The sequence below is a fragment of the Euprymna scolopes genome, chromosome 7 (genome assembly GCF_053919585.1).
Source record: "Euprymna scolopes isolate OS-2025 chromosome 7, ASM5391958v1, whole genome shotgun sequence".
NCBI classification, from domain to species: Eukaryota; Metazoa; Mollusca; class Cephalopoda; order Sepiida; family Sepiolidae; genus Euprymna; species Euprymna scolopes.
In genome coordinates, this window is record NC_136488.1 from 8,934,962 (window position 1) to 8,959,459 (window position 24,498).

The 24,498-nt window shown below is 33.3% G+C and overlaps 1 protein-coding gene across 1 annotated transcript in view; it reads left to right on the forward strand.

The window, feature by feature from the left end:
- LOC145279599 (uncharacterized) overlaps positions 1-24,498 on the forward strand; it is a 1,226,395-nt gene that overhangs the window by 906,102 nt on the left and 295,795 nt on the right. Inside the window, exon 5 of the mRNA XM_080130763.1 lies at positions 12,149-12,324. Coding sequence (XP_079986889.1) covers positions 12,149-12,324 — 176 coding nt within the window. The remainder of the gene's footprint in view (positions 1-12,148; positions 12,325-24,498) is intronic.

Consider the following 24,498-nt stretch of genomic DNA (forward strand, 5'->3'; position numbering starts at 1 on the left):
TTAGGGTCAAGAGAATTGGAGCTGTCGCTATTTTCATCACCATTACTGCCTTCAGGATATTGATCAGTAGTTTCCTCATCTTGTTGCACCCACATTTCAACATCATTTGCATTAAGTGATTTAAAAACAGCATGGTTGGTTGGTAACCGTTTGGTTTCAAGAATTCTTTCGAGACCAGATGTATTCTCTGATTCTTTCATTTCAGAAGCGTTTGGGGCTGGGCATAATTTATCCCATGCTTTTGTTAATGTGTTTGCTTTAAATATAGCAATCTGAAAAAAAGATTTACAGTTAGTGTAAATTAATTATAGTAGTTAATCTACATTCATTACAATATCTGACTAAACCATGTAAACAGTTTTACTGCAACTCTGCATCAAATATGCTAATACAATTTCAATGACCAGACAGTTCAAGTTTAGAGAAAGTCCACGTTTAGAGAAATGAGAGGAAGTCCAACTTTAGAGGAAGTTCAAATTAAAGGAGTTTTACTGTATTAAAATTGCAGAATCATTAAAAAGATACGCCGTTTTTCTTGCTTGCAATCCGACTATATTTGGTACAATTACATTTCAGTCTACGCTTGTTTTGTCCACCAAAGTCAAAGATATTCAACAATCTTTTATTTCGCCATTTAATAATAATCACTTCTGAATATAAGTTGTAAAATTGTCAATAACTGTGAGATATTCCCGTCTTCATATGACCTATAGGAATAATGTTATTTATGTGATAAATATTATCTTTGAGTAATCCCATAGATATAAATCTGGAGCATTTACAATATATATATATATGTGTGTGTGTGTGTGTGTGTGTGTGTGTGTGTGTGTGTGTGTGTGTGTGTGTGTGTGTACTAGCAGGCTCTCGGCATTGTTCGGTCGTAAAATACGCTTAACTATGATATTTCTTTGATGTCAATGCCTGATGTATGAAAACATGTTTGCTATAAGACTAAAAATAAAAACATGGACCAATAGCTATTACGTTACGCATACATATTCGTAATGTCGTTGTTCGACCTTTATCTGGCAAATATCATTTTTTTAATTTTCACACTTTTTTACCGATTTTTCCCAGCTAAAACCTAAGTATAAAGTTTTACATGGGTTCGAATGCCTAAAATTGACTAAGAAGTTTGGTAGGCAAAATTTTTTAAACAACTATATATACGCATACATAAATATATATAAAAAGACGCTTCTGTTTACTATAACATTTTTACGCAAATATTACGCAAGTAAAAATCATGTAGAATATCTGCATGAATATAATTACACATGATAGTTAAAGATGATCATTCCATAAGAAAACTGAAAAAACTAATAGAGAATTAATTAAAATGAATGTATACAACAGTATGCAAATTAGATCTTTTGCAGATGAATGGAATTCCGCGACTCATATAACAAAGTTGTATTTTCTTTTTAAATAAATAAAAAGGGTTTTTTTTTATATGAATCTCAATACAAAAAAATATAGGAGTATAGATATATATTAGTAAGTTTTGAAAAAATATGTGGCAATCAAGCTACACATAATTTTCCGTGTTTCATCCTCAATAGCCGGACGAATCATCACGAGAATGAAACGCGGACAATTCCGTGTAGTTTAATTGCTATGTTACATGATAAGGGCTGTCCCCTGTTCATGTAAGTATAAAAATAGAGAGATTAGTTAAAATGAAAATAAGAGAAAGCAGAAATCGAACCCTGGACATAAGTTTTAAAGAACAATAGGTTTAAATGGAATGTCCAGTAAATTGTTAATTCAGATGAAATAAATAATAAATAAACTATTCAATTGTTAAAAGAATGTGGATAATAAAATATGAGTTAAATAAATTAGATATGTAGGTTAAATTCCTTTGTGGAAACAACACAAGGAAAATAGGTTATTGGGAAATCAATGTCGAAAACGTGCAAAGTCGCGCATGTTGAAACACGTGAATTTTGCTCACGTGGCCGGGATGCATGGATTTCTCAATATAGGAGGTGGGAGTTAGTTGGTCGTGGAGACAGTCATAGAGACAGTCAGAGAGACAGTCAGGAGAGACAGTCTGGGGAGACGGTCAGTGAGAAAACTCAGAGACAGGCGGACGTCTGAAGCGAGACGTCACTTCAGAAACTAAGATGTGAAACTTTGAGTTCTTAATGAGGAAATCCCAACCGGTCGTAAGAAAATAAATTCATCATGTGTTTGTGATGAAGCTCATCTTTGTGTTTGTGATTTCTACAAAAAGTAAATTGTATTGTTATTATATGTCTGTGTTATAAAATGTCATAACATACACATCTCTCTCTAAGATACAACATCATATGTAATAAGACAAGAACTCTCACTAAGACTCATATCATTACTAATAAGAACTCACGTAACATACGCGCACAAGTGGTATAGTCTAATACTAATAATAATAACTATATAACAGCTATATATATTTTCAAAACTTACTACCGACCTTTCATAACGTATTGAGCACTGTCAAAGTATATACTAAAAGTATTTACATAAAATTTTATGTAGAAAACATAATTTATTACAATAAATTCTTGCCTGTTTGTTTGTTTCTTTGTTCGAAATCTGGTTAATATATATATATATATATATATATATATATATATATATATATATATATATATATATATATATATATATATATATATGCTTCGTCTGTCATTTAGGCGGTCGGGTTTCGATCCTGGCTTGAGTTAGTTGCTTGTCTAGCCGCACTAATGAGTTGTGAAACAGCGAAACAGTACTGTATGTTAATGACTATATATATATATATATATATATATGTAATTTATGAAGGTTGTATATATATATATATATATATATATATATTAATATACAACCTTCATAAATTACAAAAGAGTTACACGTTTCCTTGAAAGATGATATATTGATATATCTGTGTTATATGTTGAACATTTTCTTATGTTTTCGCTGTTACTCCAAGAACTTTGTCTACAGACGTATTAGTTCAACCAATGTCTTCTGAAAAAAATACTTATGACTATGCGACTTATTTTTTAGGCAAATATTCTTGCATATAAAAATGTTCCACATTGATTTTTTTTTTCAATACAAAAGTAAAAGAATTCTAATATTTCTTTCATATTTAAAGGTTACTGTATATATTATTTTATAGTTGACGATATTTTCATTTATTTATTTCTTGGTAAAATTTCTTTCATGTTTGTTCAGGGACAAGTGAACTTGTAAAAGCTTTGAATATCGTTCCCTTAGATCCGACTTGAGACTTTATTTTGAATTAATGGAAAATAGCACTAAATTGCTGGAATTTATTTCTTTAATTAGAATTATCTTTTAATTTTATTATAATTTATTTAAAAACCAATATGACTAAAAATGGTATACGTTAGCGCCCCCTGATTAACCTGACCTTATCTATCTAATATATATATATATATATATATATATATAGCCTTTGAGACTTTACACGACCGGTCGCCACAGTCGATTGAAAATTTCTTGGGGCGACTAAAAGTCGTAAATCACTCGCCCGCCAGTCGATAAAATTTCTTTAAATAAAGAAACGGGAAAAACTCATTTATTTTACGACCCTCAAACATGCGGTGACTAGAATGACCTATGTCTCATCATTTGTGAATTCTTTCATCTCTAGTTGTGAGACCGTTGGAATATCATATTGAAAAAAGCGTGGTCACGCTAAAGGTCAACAAGAGCTAAATTTACACATTTTGCGTGTAGTCAAAATGTCGCCTTCATTTAGCTCTCTGATTTTGAAATTCATTTGGAAAAAAATTCTTCGACGCTACAACTACATACACTTCATGCTTACAAAAGTAAAGACGAACATTTGAAGGAGGAAAAAAACGCATCGTTCGGTCAAGCATCAGAAGAAATGATTCTTATTTCTATGGAATAATAATATGAATTATGCTGGTGTTGTATTTGAACGTTTTGTTGAAAATTTACTGAAATGTTTGTAGTAATAAAATAGTTGATTTTCAAGAGTTAAACAAATATTTTCTTGTTAGATTATACACACGGTAATTTCTTGAATTGCTGTAAAATTATTTACTATTATTGACTTAAACAAAGACATAAAGTCGGACGAGTAAAAATATTTTAGGGCGAGTAAATTTTCCCTCACACTCGACTGGCCATCGAGTTATTTTTTTCAAATCTCCAAGGCTATATATAAATATATATATATATGTGTGTGTGTGTGTGTGTGTGTGTGTGTGTGTGTGTGTGTGTGTGTGTGTGTGTGTGTGTGTGTGTGCGTGTGTGTGTGTGTGTGTGTGTGTGTGAGAGAGAGAGAGATGGGAGTTAAACAAATTAAAAAGAAAAAAACTTAGTGAAATTCGATGGCATATTGTCCACAACATATTCTATTACATTTTGATGCTAGTCTTTAATGAAATGAAGATTCTGAGGCTTTAACTTGCTAATAAGAGTTAATGACATTCTAAATTTGAGAAATGATACTATGAGAGCATTGTAAACAACAAATGTAATAGACTGAAATTAACTATTTAAAATGGCGACTTGAGGATTATAGACTATAAACATTGGACTTGATAACAACCATGTTATAGTTGGCAGAGAATCAGTATCGTGGGGATGTATTTCATATATGGAAACTTATTGGAAAGAAAATTCTATTAGTTTTATAGACAAAGAGTAAGTTAGCAATGGTAGTTTTAAGATGAGTTCTTGGTGTGAATGTTTTACAGAACGGAACCAGAAATTGGAGCTTAGTCTACCATCTTGTTCCTTTGGAATTTTGTTAAGACCAAAGTGCAGTATCTGTTCTAATAATACACATAATCTGTTTTCTGGCTCGGTGAAAAAGAAATATTTCTAGGCGGATGCAACTTTTATTGTTGTTTCAGGCCAGAGTTCTCTTTTGAGGAGCTGTATTTTTCTCACATATAAAAACAGCCTTGTATCTAATTGCTCTCGTGAGGAGGCAAGTAAATCGAAACAAAACAGAAAAAGACTAACATGTGTTTTTTGAGAAAGAGACTGCTGGGGAGGAAAAAGATTATTAATCTTTTTGCGAGCACGACTTAGTCGCGGGTCAGTCGCTATTCCATCAACGAAGACTAACAATTGTGAACTGCGAATTTTCCCGAGTTCCTTCTTAAGAATCATATGGCCGAAATTGTATTTAAATTATAATTGTATAAGATTAATCTTTGGAATAAAACACATATTTCTATAATAAAAATATTTTTAGTGGTCTATTTTATTTTAAATCCGCCGTCTCATGTAAAACAAATAAAACACACAAACACACACATATGCATATATATATATGTGTGTGTGTGTGTGTGTGTGTGTGTTTGTGTGTGTGTGTGTGAAACGCGAAATATTCTGCGTAGCTTAACTGCCATGTATATTATCATAACTTACTACCTAGCTTTACGTATGTATCGAGAACTGTTGAAGTAAATACTGAAAATTTACGCATAAAATTGTATCTTTGTATATTAATTTATGTGATTAAATAAAATAGTTATACATGTGTGTGTGTGTGTGTTTTACATAAACATTTATATGCCATTAGACATTCATGAGCATGTTTTGGTCAGCTATTACAATTAAAGTATTTTTTTCCAATTTTCATTGCAGACTCTACTTTTGTATAAGCAACATCGCTTGAAGATATCTCTAATTACTTTAACTGGTTGATCAAAATATGCTCATGAATGTATAGCGACGGATGGATGCTTATTTAAAACAAATAAAATGTGTGCGTTGCTCTATTTTGGTATTGAGCACTTTTGTATAAACCTCGTTAAAAATCTATTCCTGGAAAATAATAAGCTGGTATATATGTATTTAGAGAGAAGTGTATAGATATACCAGATATTGCCCAGTCGTAAAATACGCATAAGTATTATATTTTAATTCATACAAAAACCGAGACATATGCATGCGAGTATTATGTTTTTTTTTTAAACAATTCACTTCTTTTACATTAAAAAAAAAAGCTGAGATGGAAACCAAAATCTAAAGACAGTGAGTCAAGTACGATAGGTCAGCTTGACACGATCTTTAAAAAATATTTTCAAATCTACTTTTTTAACATACTGAATATATAATGTGAACGATTCACGCATGCGCATTCGTGAAACAGTTAGCAAACAGATAAAAATCCGATGACACCTACGGACCAATTTTCCACTTTTGACTCTTTAGCAGCCATTTTCTACAGATTAAAACCGATTAAAACGTTTTCCACATGTCTGAATACCCTATATTTCAATCTAATTCATACAGAAACTGAGTCATGTACATGCGAGTATTATGTTTTTTTGTAAGTAAAAAATACACGAGCTGAGATCGAAACAAAAATCTAAAGACATTAACGTACGATAACCATTAGGTCAGCTTGACACGAACTTTAAAAACTGTTTTCAAACCTACATATTTTTAACATAAGGAATCTATAATGGGAGCGATTCAAGCATGCACATTCGTGAAACAGTTAGTAAACAGATACAAATCTGAAGACCCCTACGTTTGAATTTTTTAATGTTGACTCTTTAGCAGCCCTTCTCTCCGGATAAAAACTTATAAAACTTTCGCACAAGCCTGAATACTCTATATATTAAATTTCAAGTTTGTAGATCAAGCATTCGTTGAGTATATAGGTTGAGAAGTGCCTTCACTCGCACATTCTCACTTTTATAGATATATAGATTACCTCGAACACTAGCGAAGTATAATTTTTCGTCGGGGGTTACGCACTCGTAATAATTTTTTAATTCAATAATGCTTGTGGGTCAGAGGGGTCCCTTATTTTGTCCTGTAAAGACCATATCATCCATTTGGAAAGAATGAAGAAAACAAAATAACAAGTGATCCAATTAAGATTTCAAATTAATTTAGCGTTCTTTTAAACTGGACGAATTAACTCGTATAAAACAAAGAAAATTTCACCAGCAAAATCCAAAAGTACAAGCATGCTCATCTATGTGTGCGTGATTTTGATGATCAAATTTCTATTTTTTATACGATTTTTTATTCGTTCAGGTTTAAAAGAACGCTACATTAATTCGAATCCTTAATGAGATTACTTGTCATCTTGCATTCTTGGTTGTTGTTAAATGGGTGATATGACCCTTACAAATTGGAAATATGCATGTGTATGCATACATGCATAAACTAGCTGCATGTGCCCAGGCGTTGCCAGGGAAAGGACATTAGCGTCATACGTATTGTAGTATACGAACGAAATTATGCAGTTTAAATGCTTCTAAATAATGCCAATGCGTCAACGAACTTCTGTTAACTATCAGAGTATAACTTTTTGTGGCTATGCAAGGTTTAGGGGGGTAGCAATAATAAATAACGCAAATTAAATTTAAGTATTTTTCTTTGTGTTTTATTATCACTGATATTTGTTCATCCTTGGAATACAATTTTTCGGCATGTAGGAAGTTGAATAAGTAGACATAACGTTCATTTAGTAGATGCAAGATGTCAGTATGTGTTAAGTATTATAATGCAGATTGTGGGTTTAAATGCAAATTTTTATAAAACGTAAAAATATTTTTGATTTAAACATGAGATACGACATGTTTGCTTAGTGTTTATGAGACAGTAGCCAGCAAAACAGAATGCCGTATCTGGAGGGATCGGTGTTTATTTCATGAAGGAAGTACGATTTTGCGAAAGATAATAGCACGACATATGTAAATAAAACAATAACGGTGATGAAATGTAACAAAAATAGACGACTTCCAGGTGATTTATAGGGGAGTGGTAGAGCATATTTATTAGTGAATGAAAGTAACACCTACTTCCTTTAATTGTGAATGTTATGTAAGAGTCATATATGCCATAATAAAGGCAAGAAACGTTAAATCGAATGGAAGTGACTATTCCTGAAACACGCATTAGTTATTATAAGAAAACGTGCACGTTTTTAATTGTATGTAACACCTGTGTTGTGATTTATATTGGAGCTGTAGGAAGAGAGGAAAAGCGAAATAATTTAATAATATAGATAGAAGATAAATGTATAATCAAATCCTGTTTTCGTTCGCTTATTATTTTTTATCAATCCAAGCTTACCTTGTAACTGTTTCTATTATTATATTTGTTTATTGCTTCAAATATGCAATATTCATTTATGTTGTTATTAGGATTTCACAGCAACCAATATACATGAGGACGGTCGACCGAAACGTTGCGCTAATAACACTCAAGATGAAAACAATAGTCCAATCAATACAAGTAATATAAACAATCAGCCCTCATCTAAAAAAAACAGAACTTTAAGAGTAAAAAGAGAGTTGATTTGAAGACATGCGCGGATGAAGGCTTCTCTACAGGAAAAGGAAAATCAACCTCGCTCTGTTTCATCGAGATAGAAAATGTCAGAAGGACGCCTTCTATCAAGAAGGATTTTAATGCAACTATTATTAATGGAACTTTCAAATCAACACTGGCATTAACAGGCATTCAGCCATTTTGTTTTCGGCCTTCCCCAAGGAAGTACTCAGGAGAAATTTATCAGCACGTCTCATGTTGTCAAGCATCTTAACATTTTTTGGTCTGCGTACCAAAATAATACTAATAAAACATGAATGTATTTACACATTTTCAGACATACAAATACGATACTGCTGTATTTTCTCCTGGAGCAGCACATAAGCAATCATATTAGCCAAGACAATCATACTCAGACTAAAATAATATATAAGAACAGAATAAAATATAAGAGCAACATGTAGAACACATCTCTTTCATGTTTCATACTATTGTTTCTCTTTTTTATTCAAATAATCTCTCTCCCTCTCTTTCTTTCTCTCTCTCTCTTTCTCTCTTTCTATCTATCTATCTCTCTCTCTCGCAGGATCATCGAATTGTCCGATTTTGCTTTTCTATGATAAGTATTGTAGATCACACCTTTATCATAAAATCGTAAGATTACAAAAAATCTACCCCACCCAAAAGCTATGACGACTACCATTTGAATGAATTTTATTTCTAACCAATTACAGTCCTTAATCACTAAATTTTACCCTGCATTTATATATTTTTGGACACTGTTTCACACATTCTTCTCTACTTAAACACAAAATTATTGGTAATTTTCTACTATCCAGAATCGATTGCGTATCCCGAGCGAATTGGAAAGTTGAAATTTGATTGGAAAATTGAACATGTGTTAAACTCATATTTAACATTCAAGTTCCAGATGGCTCTTTTCTCTAGCATCCCACAATCACAGAGGTTTCATTTTAAACCAAATACTTTGACCAAACACCATATCTTACAATTCAGAATTCATCATTTCATTAGCAAATCACGTTTCCTTTAGTTTCTCAACACCAACCGTAGCAACCACTAATATCTTCCTCTTAATCAAGGTCTAAAAGCGCCTAAAACCTAATGTCACACACTGTTTCCAACTCCATCCCTTGTCCCATTGCCCTAATCTTGAATTCAGGGGCTCGTTTTACAAGTCAACATAAATACTTCTGATCAACCCAATTAGAAAAATATCACACTTGTAGAGGTTGTCGGACGCAATTTAAATTTAATGTCTAAAAGATCTCGCTGCAAAACTTCTAAATTAAAATTGTCCTGTAATTCTTGCCTCAAAGTTAGTAACTATTTACGTCTTCGTAGCAGTATGCTTTGTTTGGAGTGATAACATATATATATGTGTGTGTGTGTGTGTGTGTGTGTGTGTTAAATTTCTGTGGCAAAGTCAAGATAGTTTAATTTAACTTGACAATTGTTTCACACGCAAACAACCAAGAATATACCTGTAAAAGCAGAATCTTTCATTTAAGCAGCTCACCAGATAACCACAATATCTTTTCCGAAAAAATGCTCAGTTAAAAAAATTTGTTACATTCTGCATATACCTCAGTACTTTAAAGAAACCGAAAATCTCAACTGCTATTTCGAATATATATATATATATATATATATATATACATATATATATATATATATATATATATGGCGACAAAAATAGTCCGCACTTGTAGTTTTTTCAAAAACTGCCAATTTAAGGTAAATTTATAATGACTGTTTAAACAAACAATGCCTCATTTGATTGGCATTTTATTCTTCTATAATTTTACCTGTTCATATTTGACTTTTAAATGAAATATTCTAGTGTTGATGTCAATTTAAACAAATAACTTCAAATTGAAGAGGCAAAAGAAAGTCCTCACAGTGGAAAATTGTTATTTAAATGTAACTATATGATATTAATGCAACACAAATACAACAGGAACACAATGAACTAGTTAATATTTAGTAGCATATCCCTTCTGCAATTTGACAGCCTGAAATCTTTTGGGAATTCCTTGAATTAGACTGCAGCAATAATCGGGGAAAGGGGCATTCCACTTTTCTTTAATTTTTGTCCAAAGTTCTTCCAAATTTGAAATTTTATCATTTCGTAGCTGTGGCTTGATTTAATACTCTACATTTTCGATAGGATTGAGGTTTGGAAATTGTTCAGGCGAATCCAAACACAAAATATCATGCTCTTCCAGAAACTTCTTGACATTGCCAGCTGTGTGAATGGGAGCATTATCCTGCATGAAGATGAGATTATCATCCAAATTCCGACCAAAGTATGGTAAAAAAAAATGCTCAGTCAACATATTAATGTATTTGGTCGAATTAATTCGACCTTGCAAGCGAACGATAGGCCCTGGACCATTGGTACTAATAATGCCCCACACCAAAACTGAAGCTTCACCACCTTGCAGCGTTGAAACTGAGCACCTACGATTAAATTCTTCGTACTGCCTATTATCACTACGTAGCCTATTGAACTTGCTTTCGTCGCTAAAATGCACTTTTCACTTATATGGATAGTTATGATCTATATTACATCTGACGAAGTCCAGACAGCGCTTTCTGTTCTTTACAGAAATCATTGGCTTACGTCTTGCAACATATCCTCGCAAATTAAATTCATTTAATCTATTCTTGACAGTAGAAAGAGAGCACTTTTTAACAAGATTGCACTATTGTTGGATTTTGGGAGCCGTTTTAAATCTGTTTCTTAGGCTGCGGATCTTGGTGGCATTGTCTTCCCTGTTAGAACTAACCCTAGTACGACCAGATTTAGGGGCATTGCGAGCCAGTATTTGGTGCTTTTGCACAGACTTTCGTACCGTTTCCTCACCACATTTCAATCTGTGTCCGATTTCTCAATTGGATAAAGCAGAAAGGTGGAGATGAATGAGCTCCTGACGATCACTAAGAGAAAGTCGTGGCATATGGACTAAATGTTACGTTGTATAACCTGGAACAAAAACAATTACGATTAGGGATGCTTTGTTGCCTGTTAGCGGATATTTTAAACTGATTTAGGGGCGATAATTTAAGCTGGTTTTAAGCGAATTTGTTGCTACGGACTTTCTTTTGCATCCTCAATTTGAAGTTTTTTTTTTTTAAATGGACGTAAACCCTAGAATATTTCAATTAAAAGTCAAATATGAACAGGTAACATTATAGAAGAATAAAGGGCCAATACAAATGAGGTATTTTTGCTTAAATTGGCAGTTTTTGAAAAAATTACAAGTGAAGACTTTCTTTTTGCTGGCACTATATATATATATATATATATATATATATATATATATATATATATATATATATATATATATATATAATCTTTTTCTATTGGGCTATAGCTGAACTTATGTTCCTATCTCGTAAATTATATATATTAATGTTATGCCTTTATTTCTACACGTCACTTTAAAAGCTTATTCGCCGAATTATATGTAATGTACTGAATCGGTTTATCTGCCATATATCAGCACTTTTACTATTGTTTTATACAAAGCATCTATTATAGTCTTACTGATAGTCTTACTAAATAGGACGTGGGTGTGTAAAATATCGTTTCAAATAGAAACGTTTACATAAGGTTGAGCAAAATGTAAAAAGAAAATGGAATTTTTCATTTGAAGGTAAGTTGGAGTTTAAACTGACGTTTAACGGAAGTAACACGAGAGTTCGCATTTTGTTCTAAATGATTTAATCTTCTGAACTTTATTTGTAGCCAATCAAATAACGTAGCGTTATGTGATATTTTATATGTTTGGCTGTTCTTGTTGATTGAGTAATAATGTCTGACTTTGTTTTATGTTTTCAGATCTAATGATTGTATCGGCAAGTGTAATCGTCTTAGCAGTCGGCAGTGCTGGACGAATATTTGCTACATCATCACTTCGGGGCCTTCGCTTTTTCCAAATTTTACGCATGGTGCGCATGGACCGACGCGGTGGTACCTGGAAGCTACTTGGGTCTGTCGTGTGGGCACACCGACAGGTAAGTTCTGTGATAAAAAAGAATGTTTATTTATTACAGTAATTGGGTTCAGATGTAGCAATAGCGGACTACTTGACCTTTTTGGAAAGAGTAAAGCGTAGTATCTGTTCTTAAACTACACTACAACTGTTATATTTTTCCCTCAGTGAATGTGAAACTTGTTAAACGGATGCAAGTTTTATTTTTGTCCCAATCAAGAGTTTTCATTTGTTTTTCTTCTGGTGTCAAATTGTGCCTTCGTAAGTCGACAGATGTATAAGGACTCATGATAATTTCTTCGAATCTGTTGTAGATGTTGACAATCTTCACGTGATCACTGCTGTGAAATCCCTGATTCTAAAACAAGTATCGGAGAAATGAATATAAATAGCACGATTATGAAGATCAAATAAGTTGAATTTAAAATTCGATTATTTACATTATTTCTTGTGTTAATTAAGTTTTTATGGTGAGGTATATAAAACTTTTTTAATCGTATCTAAGTTAAAAATCCTGGGTGTGATTTTTAAAAATTAGAATTTTTATTGGGTGTTCTATTATTATTATTATTATTATTATTATTATTATTATTATTATTATTATTATTATTGGCGGCTCATAAGGAGCTTTCACACGGGTTATCAATGGTCTATCCTTGAAACCAACCTGTGGCGTTCTCTGGAAGCTGAGTGACAGCAAATCTCCTCAGATTTCCAGGATTATCCGCCTCATTCGGTAACATTTGCAAATAAATTTGCATTATCGCAACAGCCGCTTTCCATTGATTTCCCCAAGTTCCCAGTTCTTTTCGCACTTGTCCAGCCAAGGTCGGGTCAGCTCTCTCTTCTTGACCCTTCTCGACTATTTGGCATCACTCTTTTTGGGGTCGATGATGAGGAAATGGGGGATGGGATAACGGAATTTTAGATATGCAACTTCAATGTTCTTGTTTCCATGTAACTTTTCATCTTTGGCGTCTGCAGCAAATGTGTATTGGTCTCTGCATTCAAGGATTTTCCTCAATATTTCAGCTGTTTTTATTATTGTAATCACTGTATCTTTCCAGAAATTCCTCTGATTCCAATTTCTTCCATCATTTTTTCAAAGGTTTTGGAATTGTTCCTAGTGCTCCTACTATTATAGGCATTATCTTTATTTTCTTCATTATCCATATTCCTTTCAGCTCTCTGTGTATTTGCTCAGTTTCTCATTTTCTTTGATATTCACCCTGTGATCAGTTGGAAACGAAAAGTCTACGAGTTGACAGGATTTTTTTTTCTTTTTAATTATTATAATATCCGGTCTTCTTGCTTGGATGGGTTTGTCTGTTTGTATGTCCATGTCCCATAGGATTTTGTGATTCTCGTTTTCAAGTACTGTTGCCGGCTTATGCTTGTACCATTTGTCTGTGCATTCGAGATACAGTTGTTTGCTCTTCCCACTTAGTCGTGCCTGTTCTTGTGTTCCTTTTGTACCAGTTTGCTGCATTCGCCTACTATATGGTTTATCGTTTCGTGTCTTTGTCCACAGAGTCTGTTTTCTTGTATTTTGTCGATTTTTGCTTTGATGTGATTGGTTCTTATCAATGTATCATGTGCTGCAGTAATTAAGGATTCAGTTTCTCTGTTTATGTGTCCTTTTTTCATCCATGTCCAATTGTTTTCGTTATTCTCATCTTTTGTCATCCTTATGAATCTTCCGTGTAATTGTTTCTCTTCCCATTTTTCTTTTCTCGTCTTATCATTTGTCTCTCTGTTTTGTGTTTTTTTAATTTTTTTCAGTGTCTCTCGCTGTCATAATTATCCTTTCAGTGTTCTGCCTTATGTATTTTTCTAATTCTTTTTTATTATTATTATTCACGCAGTCTTCTATACTAACCAGTCTTCTCCCGCCGTCTTTCCTTTTCACGTAGAGTCGGTCAACATCGTCCTTTGGATGTAGTTAATTATGTATGGTTTCCTGGTCTTCTGGTCGAACTGTCTCAGTTATTCTTTAGTCCACCCTATGAACGGTCCAGAGTATCTTACTAATGATAACTTATGGATTACTGCCCATGTATTTATACCTTTTATTAGCTTTCCACTATATAATTTAGTTTCTATGAGTTTTGTTGTTCTGTTGATGTATTCCTTTCCAATTCTTTCTTTCATTTCTGTTGCTTTGATGGTGTCTGCTTCCAGAACTCCCAAGTATTTATAAGCGTCTTGTTTTCCTAGCGCTCTCATACCCGTTTGGTTAGGTAGTTCCATGCCTTCTGTCATCTCCAGTTTTCCCTTTCTTATAACTAGTTGTGCCCACTTTTCCATACCAACCTCTATTTGGATACCCTGGCTGAAGATCCTGGTATTGTTTATTAGTGTATCTAGTTCCTTTTCGGTCCTTGCAAAATGTTTCAGATCGTCCATGCACATCAGATGGTTCATTCTGTATTAGAGAACTTGTATCCAGCTTGGCACTTTCTCGGTATATTGTTCAAAGACATCATGGTTATGATGAACAGCAATGATGATAGTGAATCTCCTTGAAAGATGTCTCTTTGTATGTTGATTTCTGTTATGTGTTGTCCATCAGCTGTCCATCAGCTGTCAATTCCAGTCTCCATGTTCTCATTGCATTTTCTATCACGTTGATGATCCTGCTTGGTATTTTATACATTTTTAAGCATTCTATTATCCATGTTTGGGGGGATGCTGCCGTATGTTTTTTTTGTAATCGATCTATTCCATGACCAAATTCTTTCTCCTTACAACCTCCTTTAGGATCTTTTTATATACACATATATACATTATCAAACATTTATCCCAAACATTTCAAAATGTTCCGGTTGCACTCATAATTAATATTATTTATTTGAGTCTTCTTTGTTTTAATTTTATTTATACATGTGTATACATATATATACATATATATGCATACATATATATACAAATAAATGACAGAAATCTATGTTCCAAATTTCAAAATGGTTGCCATCTTATCGTTTATTGTTTAAGAAAGTTGAGATGTACAATTCTTGACCGCAACTAACTAAACTTTTGTGATTTATTTGTTATATTCTCTGTAATTACATCGAACTTCATAAATTAAAGAATTGGTTAAAAAGAAAAAAGTAAATATAAATGAAGAAACGTATTTCCACATAGATAGATAGATAGATAGATAGATAGATAGATAGATAGATAGATAGATAGATGTAGGTATATCTTAAAGCAGACATTATTAAATAAAACGGAGATAATTTGCTTTATGATTCTTTTCGATAAAAAATCTGCCTTAATATACCGATTTCACATATATTTATATACACACACACTCGGATATCGAAGCTTCAATTAGTTTTGGCAGACTATAGATATTCACTATAAGCGTGCCTGCGTGTGCATTTTTGTGGTAAGAGTTGAACAATCTACACCCACATTTTTGAGGGAGTGTTGTTAAATACCAGTGGCAAGTCGAGGGTCAGGGCGACATGAAACAATGCCGAGATAAGTGGAGAGAATATACTGATTCTTTTGTGATCAGACGAGAACCGGTGCGTCAACATAATTATGTCTAATATGATGATTAAAACGTCTTGTCAGACGAGTTCCACTCCCTCAGGCACTGAAAGTCCATGAGCCGAAAATGACTTTAGTCCTGCCGGCAAAATTCACACACTCAAACAGACATGACACTAAAGACGGTCATTAGTATACATACATATATATACATGCACGCATACATACATATATATACATACACATACACACATACATATAACACACATATATGCATACATACATACACAATACATAATACACATACATATACATACATAAACATACACAAGACGGTCAATGGCATACATACATACATATATATAAATGCAAATATGTTATATACACATACACACATACATATCTGTAAACATTCACACATATATACATATATACATACACAATGCATAATACACATACATATATATACATACACACGCATACATACACATATAAATACATATAAATACACACACATATACAAATACATACACACATATGCATACATATACACATATGTACACATATGCACATATATATATACACTTACCACATATACATACACATACATGGATATGCACTCATACACAAACATGCACATACATACATATACACATGCATATATAGACATACACACATGCATATATGCACATACACACATGCCTATATACACATACACACAAACAATATATATACGTATATACATACACACACATACATATATACATACGGCTTACGGGAGCCCTCTCCACCCCACATACACATGACAATAAACACATGCGTACATACAGATGTACGCCAACATACGCATGTATGTGCACACATGCAACAATAATCACGTAGAGGCACACAAATACGCACATACATACATATGCCTATACATACGTAAACACACATATACATGTAAAATACATATGAAGGAACATTCCAAAAGTCATTCATAGTAAGTGATCAGCGGCTGGGCCGTTTTTGCCCCTTTTCCTTCCTGATCTTTTTCCTCCTTTCTTGTTTTTTGTTTTGTTTTCTTTTTTTTTTAATAAAAAGCTTGTTTTAGACTCACACACACGCAGTACATGACAATGATAACGATCATGCTGACAAATTCACACACAATCCTCCAAACAACTCAACGCACGAATCGACGAAAAACAACTTACACGACTCACAGACTCTTGGACCCTTTTTACTTTCTTCAAATAAAAAGTCTGTTTTAGATGCACACACATATATATACCCATATATACACGTAAACACACACACATACATATATCTATACATATATATATATATATATATATATATATATATAAATTACAATTAAATTTACCAAAATGATCCAAGATGGTAAAACTAAAGGGCATTATAAATATTAAAGAATTAATATTTATAAAGTAATCTCAACCAGATGTAAAAGCTCGATAAAACCAAGTAGGAAATAGAGCTTATAATAAGAGCAAATAGTTAATAAAACATGTTAAAAAAACACTTTGAAAAAGAGTTAAAAGCATATTTAATCTGAAAAGGAAACACTTGATAAGTGGATATTCCTTAATCCACGGAGTTTCGAAGAAATACTTTCCTTCTCATCAGAGGGTAGGAAATTAGCAAAATGCGGGGTCGGATTTTGCATACAAAAGTATTTGATGAAACTGCAAGTAAGTCAAAGATCTTACTTGATAACAAAAAGTGAAGCAAAGGGAATATGGTGAGGAAAAAGGTGATTTCACGTGAATGGATAGTCAGGTAAAAGGTAAAGTGTCCAATGACGGTAAAATCCAAAAATGTAAGTCCAAGAAAGTGTATTTAATTTTCCATTCGCACAAGGAAATTGCGTAATTGGAAAATGGTCCAAAATAATCCAAAAGGGCGAAATCTGTAGAATAATTCACAAATATGTACAAGGAAAATGGGAAAAAACTTCAATAATATTAATAGAAAAAAAAGATATGCTTTTAACACGGCTGCCGAGAACAAAGAGTAACTCTAAAAAATCAGTAAAGAAGAAGAGAGAGAAAAAAGGTTAAATGGTGATAGAATTAAATATAAATTAGAAAAGCAAATGTCAAAATGAGCCAGACAGGATAACGTTAAAAGGCGCGAATAATATAGGGCAAAAAATGAGGTCAACTGAAATGTACAGGTTATTACTTAAGAAAATGTCAGCAAGAGTTATTAAAAGACACTAAATGGAAAAAAATAATAAATAAAATAAATAGAAAAAAATAAATACATAAAATAAAATAAGAATAAAAAAATAAATATAAATATAAAATATAAAAAAAAATTATGGCCGGTACTGCAAATTCCGGATAAAGCAAGTAAGTATGTAAGTAAATGCATATAGTAAAATATAAGTAACTATACATACAGGATATGAATGTGTAAGCATATTGATATAATTGATAGATAGGAATATTTAAAGACTAAAACGAAAATTGCAGATGAAAAAAACCGGCCAAGCAAAGAAGAAATAAAGAATTAAAATAAAGGATTATTAAGTTATAAAGTATTAAGAAGTATGTAGAAAAAAACGATAATATTAAAGAAAAATTATATATATATGAAAAGTTAAAGTAATAGCTATGTAATTTCAAAATTACCATAATTAAATTTGGACTTATGTTTACAGAAAGAGATCGGTTCGTTTTTAGAATTTATTATATTGTTACTTTTAGGAGAAGTAATTATAGTTATAGCTTTGGTTGTGCAGAGACGACATGACTTAGAGCCTGGAGTATAAGACTTAACTTTTTTATGATAGTCAATTTGATTGAAAAGGGGATATTAATAAATTTAAGATTTTTAATTAAAGTGGTTAGAGAAGTTTCTTGGTTATTATTAGAATTATGGTTGTTAAAAGAAGAAATGTGGTTTGACTATAACTAAAGCTGCTTTCAGGACTGGCAGCAACAACTGTAAAAGAGTAATAAAAAATGCAAGAGAGTTATATGCTCAGTCCGTTAAATCCAAAGTAGCTGAGCAGTGGCTTGGTTCCCACCAGTTTTGGCAAATAGCAAACAGGATCCTGAACAGAAGCGTGCGTTCTATCCCAATTCTCATCAATGGACTGGGGTCATCTCGTCAGCATCAGACAAGACCAAACTATTTGCCAAGAACTTTGTAGCTAATTCTACCTTATATGACGAAAACTTCAACCTGAACTAGCGCCCATACTTACAAAACTGTTTAAACGTTGTCTTAAGGAGAATAGTTTCCAATCACCCTGGAAAATTTCATCAGTATGCCCTGTATTTAAGAATTCAGGTGATCGCTCATCCTCCTCTCAGTACAGATCAATAAGTCTTCTGTGCGTCATGAGTAAGTTGCTGGAATCTGTGTTAAATACAGAAGTAATCAACCATCTCAACATAAATAACCTTCTTAGTGACACTCAATATGGTTTTCGTTCTGATAGATCTACAGCAGATGTGCTTACAGTTATATCTCATAGGATTAGCAAATATCTCGACCGAGGCTACCTTTCTAGGGCAATTACTCTTGACATATCTAAGGCCTTTGATAGGGTATGGCATAAAGGTTTACTTCACAAGATCTCTAGCTATGGTATAGCTGGAAATATCTTCTCAATTATTAAATTATTTCTTTCTGATAGGTTCATAAGAGTAGTAGTTGAGGGGCAAAAATCAGAAGCTCACAGTATTAATGCCGGTGTCCCTCAGGGGTCCATCCTGGGCCCAACTCTTTTCCTGATCTACATTAATGATCTTCCAAATCACATCCTTACATCATTTGTAGACATTTATGCTGACGACACTACCATTTATGGTAGCACATCTAAGACAGTAAACGACCAAGTTCTCTCCGATTCTCTCTCCTCTGATCTTGAGCACGTAGTACAATGGGGAAAGGAGTGGCTGGTTACTTTTAATGCATCTACAACCAAGCTTCTCTCTTTACATCATCAACATTCCGATCCACATCTGGCATCAATTGAAATGAATGGCTCTCGTCTTCAGGAGGCCTCAAGTTTTGACAAGCTTCTGGGCTTCACCGTTACTCCTGATCTTAAATGGAACACATACATCAAATCTGTTGCCAAGGCCGCTGGAAAAATGGTGTGATCTTTCTATCGATCCAGTATATATCTCACTGCTGATGCAATTCTCTATCTATATAAGAGCCAGGTACGTCCAAAGATGGAATACTGTTGCCACATCTGGACAGGAGCTGCTAGAAAGGACTTGTCCTGCCTTGATAGAGTTCAAAATAGTAGCCTCGTAGGAGATGTCCTTTTCTCTTCCCTGTAACCTCTATCTCACAGAAGAGATGTTGCGAGTTTGTCTCTGTTGTATCGTTACTTTCATGGAAAGTGTTCGACTGAGCTTAAGTCTACGGTCCCCCTCGCCAAACTTTCACAAGAAACACTTGTCTAGCTGAAAACACTATCAATAATTCCCCCCACTCTTTATCTGTGCCTAAACCTAAACGTAGATTCCATGAAAAAAGCTTCTTTCTTAGAAGTGCACGCCTGTGGAATTGTCTTCCGTTTTCCTGCTTTCTGGCTGACTACAATATGGTTGTCTTCAAGTCTAACGTAAATAAGTTTTTGATGAGCCGTTCTATATAAGTTATCAAATTAATAGAATTTTCATTACTAATGATTACTATATTGTCCAATTTCTACTGTACACTCTTTAACCCTTATCCTTGAGTGGCCTCTTGGTCCTGATAATGTGGTGATTCCTGTGTAAAAAAAAAATTATATTCTTTTCTTAATTAATTAATTTAAGTAGCGCCGATATATGTATGTACTTTATAAAAAGCTCGAGGTCTGATAATAATATTAATTTGATTATTTGTATTAGTTAAATAATCTGAATTTTGTTCATTGTGTTCAACAAAGAGTGGGACAATGATAGTACGACGACTGTTTTGGAGGGGATAATGAGTGTAGTTAGTGTTAGGATGGCTGTATATAATTATTATTATTATTATTATTATTATTATTATTATTATTATTATTATTATTATTGCAAGTTATATAATTGTAGATGGAGATTTCAAAGTGTTTTTTACCATGTTTTATTAACTATTTGCTTTATATATATGAGAATTAAATAAAAAATATATTATTAAATCAATAAGTAAAAAAGAAAAATGTTATCTTTTCTAGAGCATGGCATTTCGAAGCTAAGTGCTTCTTGTCAGAAGAGCAGAGAGTTGGATTATTATATCTACAAAAAAAAACTGACAAAGGGGCATGAGCTAAGAAATGTTTCAGTATCTCATTTCTAATCCCAAAGCGGTTTTTTGGCTATCTTCAAAATTTTTAAACTCTAATTTCTGACGCTTGTTTTTTTTTTTCAATTTCAACAACTGAGGCGAGCACCTTTTTGTGGTTCATTTACCTGCAAATAATAATCACCATTACACTGGACTTCTTTAACTACGGTTGGTTTATTTTTATCTTGAACTCTGAATGAACCGTCCGCATTAACTGTTTTCCATAATTATATTATGTTTTTTAAGTTTTGTGACTACAACTCATAAAACTTTTAATTTCATCCTATGCAGTAACCAGCAAGACTATTGGATTATCTTGCTAACAGTTTTTCCTCTGATGAGAAGAATTAGCATTCTTTGAAACTCCGCAGATTAAGGAGCACCTATCTCCCAGATTTGGAGTATTCTGCCGAATGATAAAAACTTTTTGTAAATTTCTACTTTACATCTTTGTTCTTCTACTTATATATATATATATATATATATATATATATATATATATATATATATGTTTACTATTTTGGGGGAAAAGAATTCCAACAAAGTGCTCGATCACAAAGAAAAACCTTTTCAATATAAGAGCTTAAACAACATGACTGACAAGAGATTAACATTATTTACGATTTATCAATAACTGGTCCCCTTTATGTTAGGCTTGAAACCGACGGTACCAATATTTTTCTCACATTCTGTACAATTTTAAATAAATAAATATATATATATATATATATATATATATATATATACTAGCATTTCAGCCCAGCATTGCCCGGGTGTTTGGAGGTGTATGCTGAACAAAAACAAAAACATTTTTTTAACTTTGACCCCTATTATGACCCCTTTAAAATTTATTCTTTTGGGTTACAATCAAGGAACCTATATCTAAAATTTTAAGTGTGTAGACCCAAAATTGTCTTAGGAGTTTGGTAGAGTTCTCAAAGGTCAAATCGTTGAACTTTGACCCCCCTTAACAGCCAAATTCCTGGCCGAAAACCGATCACATAGATTTTCCCAAATCTCAGTACCCTGTATATCAAATTTCGAGTCTGTAGACTTAAAATTGTCAGAGTAATTGCGTAGGAAAATCTACACAGACACACAGACAGACATACAGACACGTTCACTTTTATAGATTATATATATATAGAGAGAGAGAGAAAGAGAGAGAGAGAGATAGATAGCGCTCTTTAACTATTATTAGAAAAAGTAAACTTATTGCACGGTCGACTTAAAACACATTTATAAATTAGAACTTTCATCTTTGTGATCTTGGGATTGTTATACTGTATGATAGGAATTTTTACTGATCGATGATGAGACTGGTTCCATGTATAAAGAACCAAATAAAATTGAAACACTACAATTCTAATATTCTAAGCAATGCGTGTTAATATATATTTAATGAAAAGAATGTAACATCTGATCTGCATACGTGCTGAATACTCGCATTTATAATTATCTCCCAAGTTCCCGGGGGATGCGAGATCACGGGGATTTTCATAACCACTACACTGATTTAATTACTTTGAATTTCTGATTTAACTAATTGCAAAAGTTAATTAAATATTTTACAAATGAAAGAACTTAATTAAAATAAAAAGAAAGTAAAAATGATTTCGTATTAAACTTGTACGACAGCTAAGTCTCTCTCTATCTCTCTCTCTCTCTCTCTCTCTCTCTCTCTCTCTCTCTCTCTCTCTCTCTCTCTCTCTCTCGGTTCAAAATGTTGAGATCCAGCAACAAGCAAGAGCAAAATAGCAAGCAACAAGTTAAACTGCAGACCAGCTTAATGCGGGTACTGGTCTCCCACTTTATGGTTTTATAAATCAGAGATTTTCTTCTCCTAGAAAGGTTTCCTTCACCACGGCTTACGGGAGCTCTATCCACCCCATATCTATATACATATATATATATATATTTATATTTACATATATATATGAACATATATATACACATATATATATACATATATATACATGTATATACACATATATATAAATACATACATATATATGGTTTATTCTGCTTGTGCAGCTGCCATTTGTCAAAGGCAGCATGCGTTCCGCAGATTCAACCGACATAAGTCCAGCTCAAATAAACAGAAGATTATAGAAGCTAGAAATAATTGTAAGAGAGTGATAGAGACAGCTAAGACAGATTACCCTGAAACCACCAGAAAACGCATCGAAGCATAGAATTTAGAAACCCGGGATTTTTGGAAAATCTACAACAGCGTAGTAAATAATGGACAGTCAACTATTCCCCCACTATCAAACGATCATAAGGTTGCTTGCACGGCAACTGACAAGGCTAATCTGCTTGCCAGTCGGTTCGCCTCAAACTCCACACTGAACTCGGTACACCACTCACTCCCTGATTTTCCTCTGCGAACAGACACCTCACTAGACGATTTGAAAATCACCCCTTCTCAGGTACATGCTATTATAAAAAAACCTAGACACCTCAAAAGCATGTGGACCAGATCTCATCCCGGCTGTGCTATTAAAAAAATGCTCTGCCGAGGTTGCTCCAGTTCTGTCCAAACTTTACAATAAATGCCTTAACGAATCTTGTTTTCCCGACTGCTGGAAAACCGCCTCTGTGGTACCAGTCTTCAAGAATTCTGGTGAAAGAACTGACCCACTAAATTATCGCCCCATTAGCCTCCTCCCGCTTTTCGCCAAAATATTTGAGTCCTTAGTTAATCAAGCCCTAGTCCAGCACCTAACAGCTGCTAAACTCCTAACTGACAAACAATATGGATTCAGGCCAGCCCGTTCAACAGCAGATATCTTAACTGTAGTTTCTGAACGTATATACCGTTCATTGGATAAAACAGGGGAGGGTAGAGCGGTGGCCCTCGATATATCTAAGGCTTTTGACAGGGTATGGCATGATGGTCTTCTAAGGAAAATTAGATCATATGGAATCACTGGAAGAATTCATAATGTAATTAAATCCTTCTAAAGTAATAGAAAAATCAAAGTTGTCCTCGACGGTCGTACATCCAAACAATACGACATAAATGCGGGAGTACCTCAGGGGTCTATCCTTGGACCTCTATTATTCCTGATATTCATAAACGACCTCCCTGATAAAACTGTTTCGGAGATGGGTATATTTGCCGATGACACCACTCTCTATAAAAGATATGAGGGGAAAACAAATGAACACATATCTAAGGAAATGGCAGAAACACTAGAGGATGACCTCCAATCCGTAGTGGAATGGGGACAAAAATGGTTGGTCACATTCAATGCTGCTAAGACTAAGCTTGTTTCCTTCAATAACTACAAGAAACCTTCTCTACCACCAATAGCAATGGCCAAGAACACATTACCTGAAAGTACTTCTTTTAAACTCCTCGGCATAACGTTTACAGGGAATATGAACTGGAATAGATACATTGAGAGCA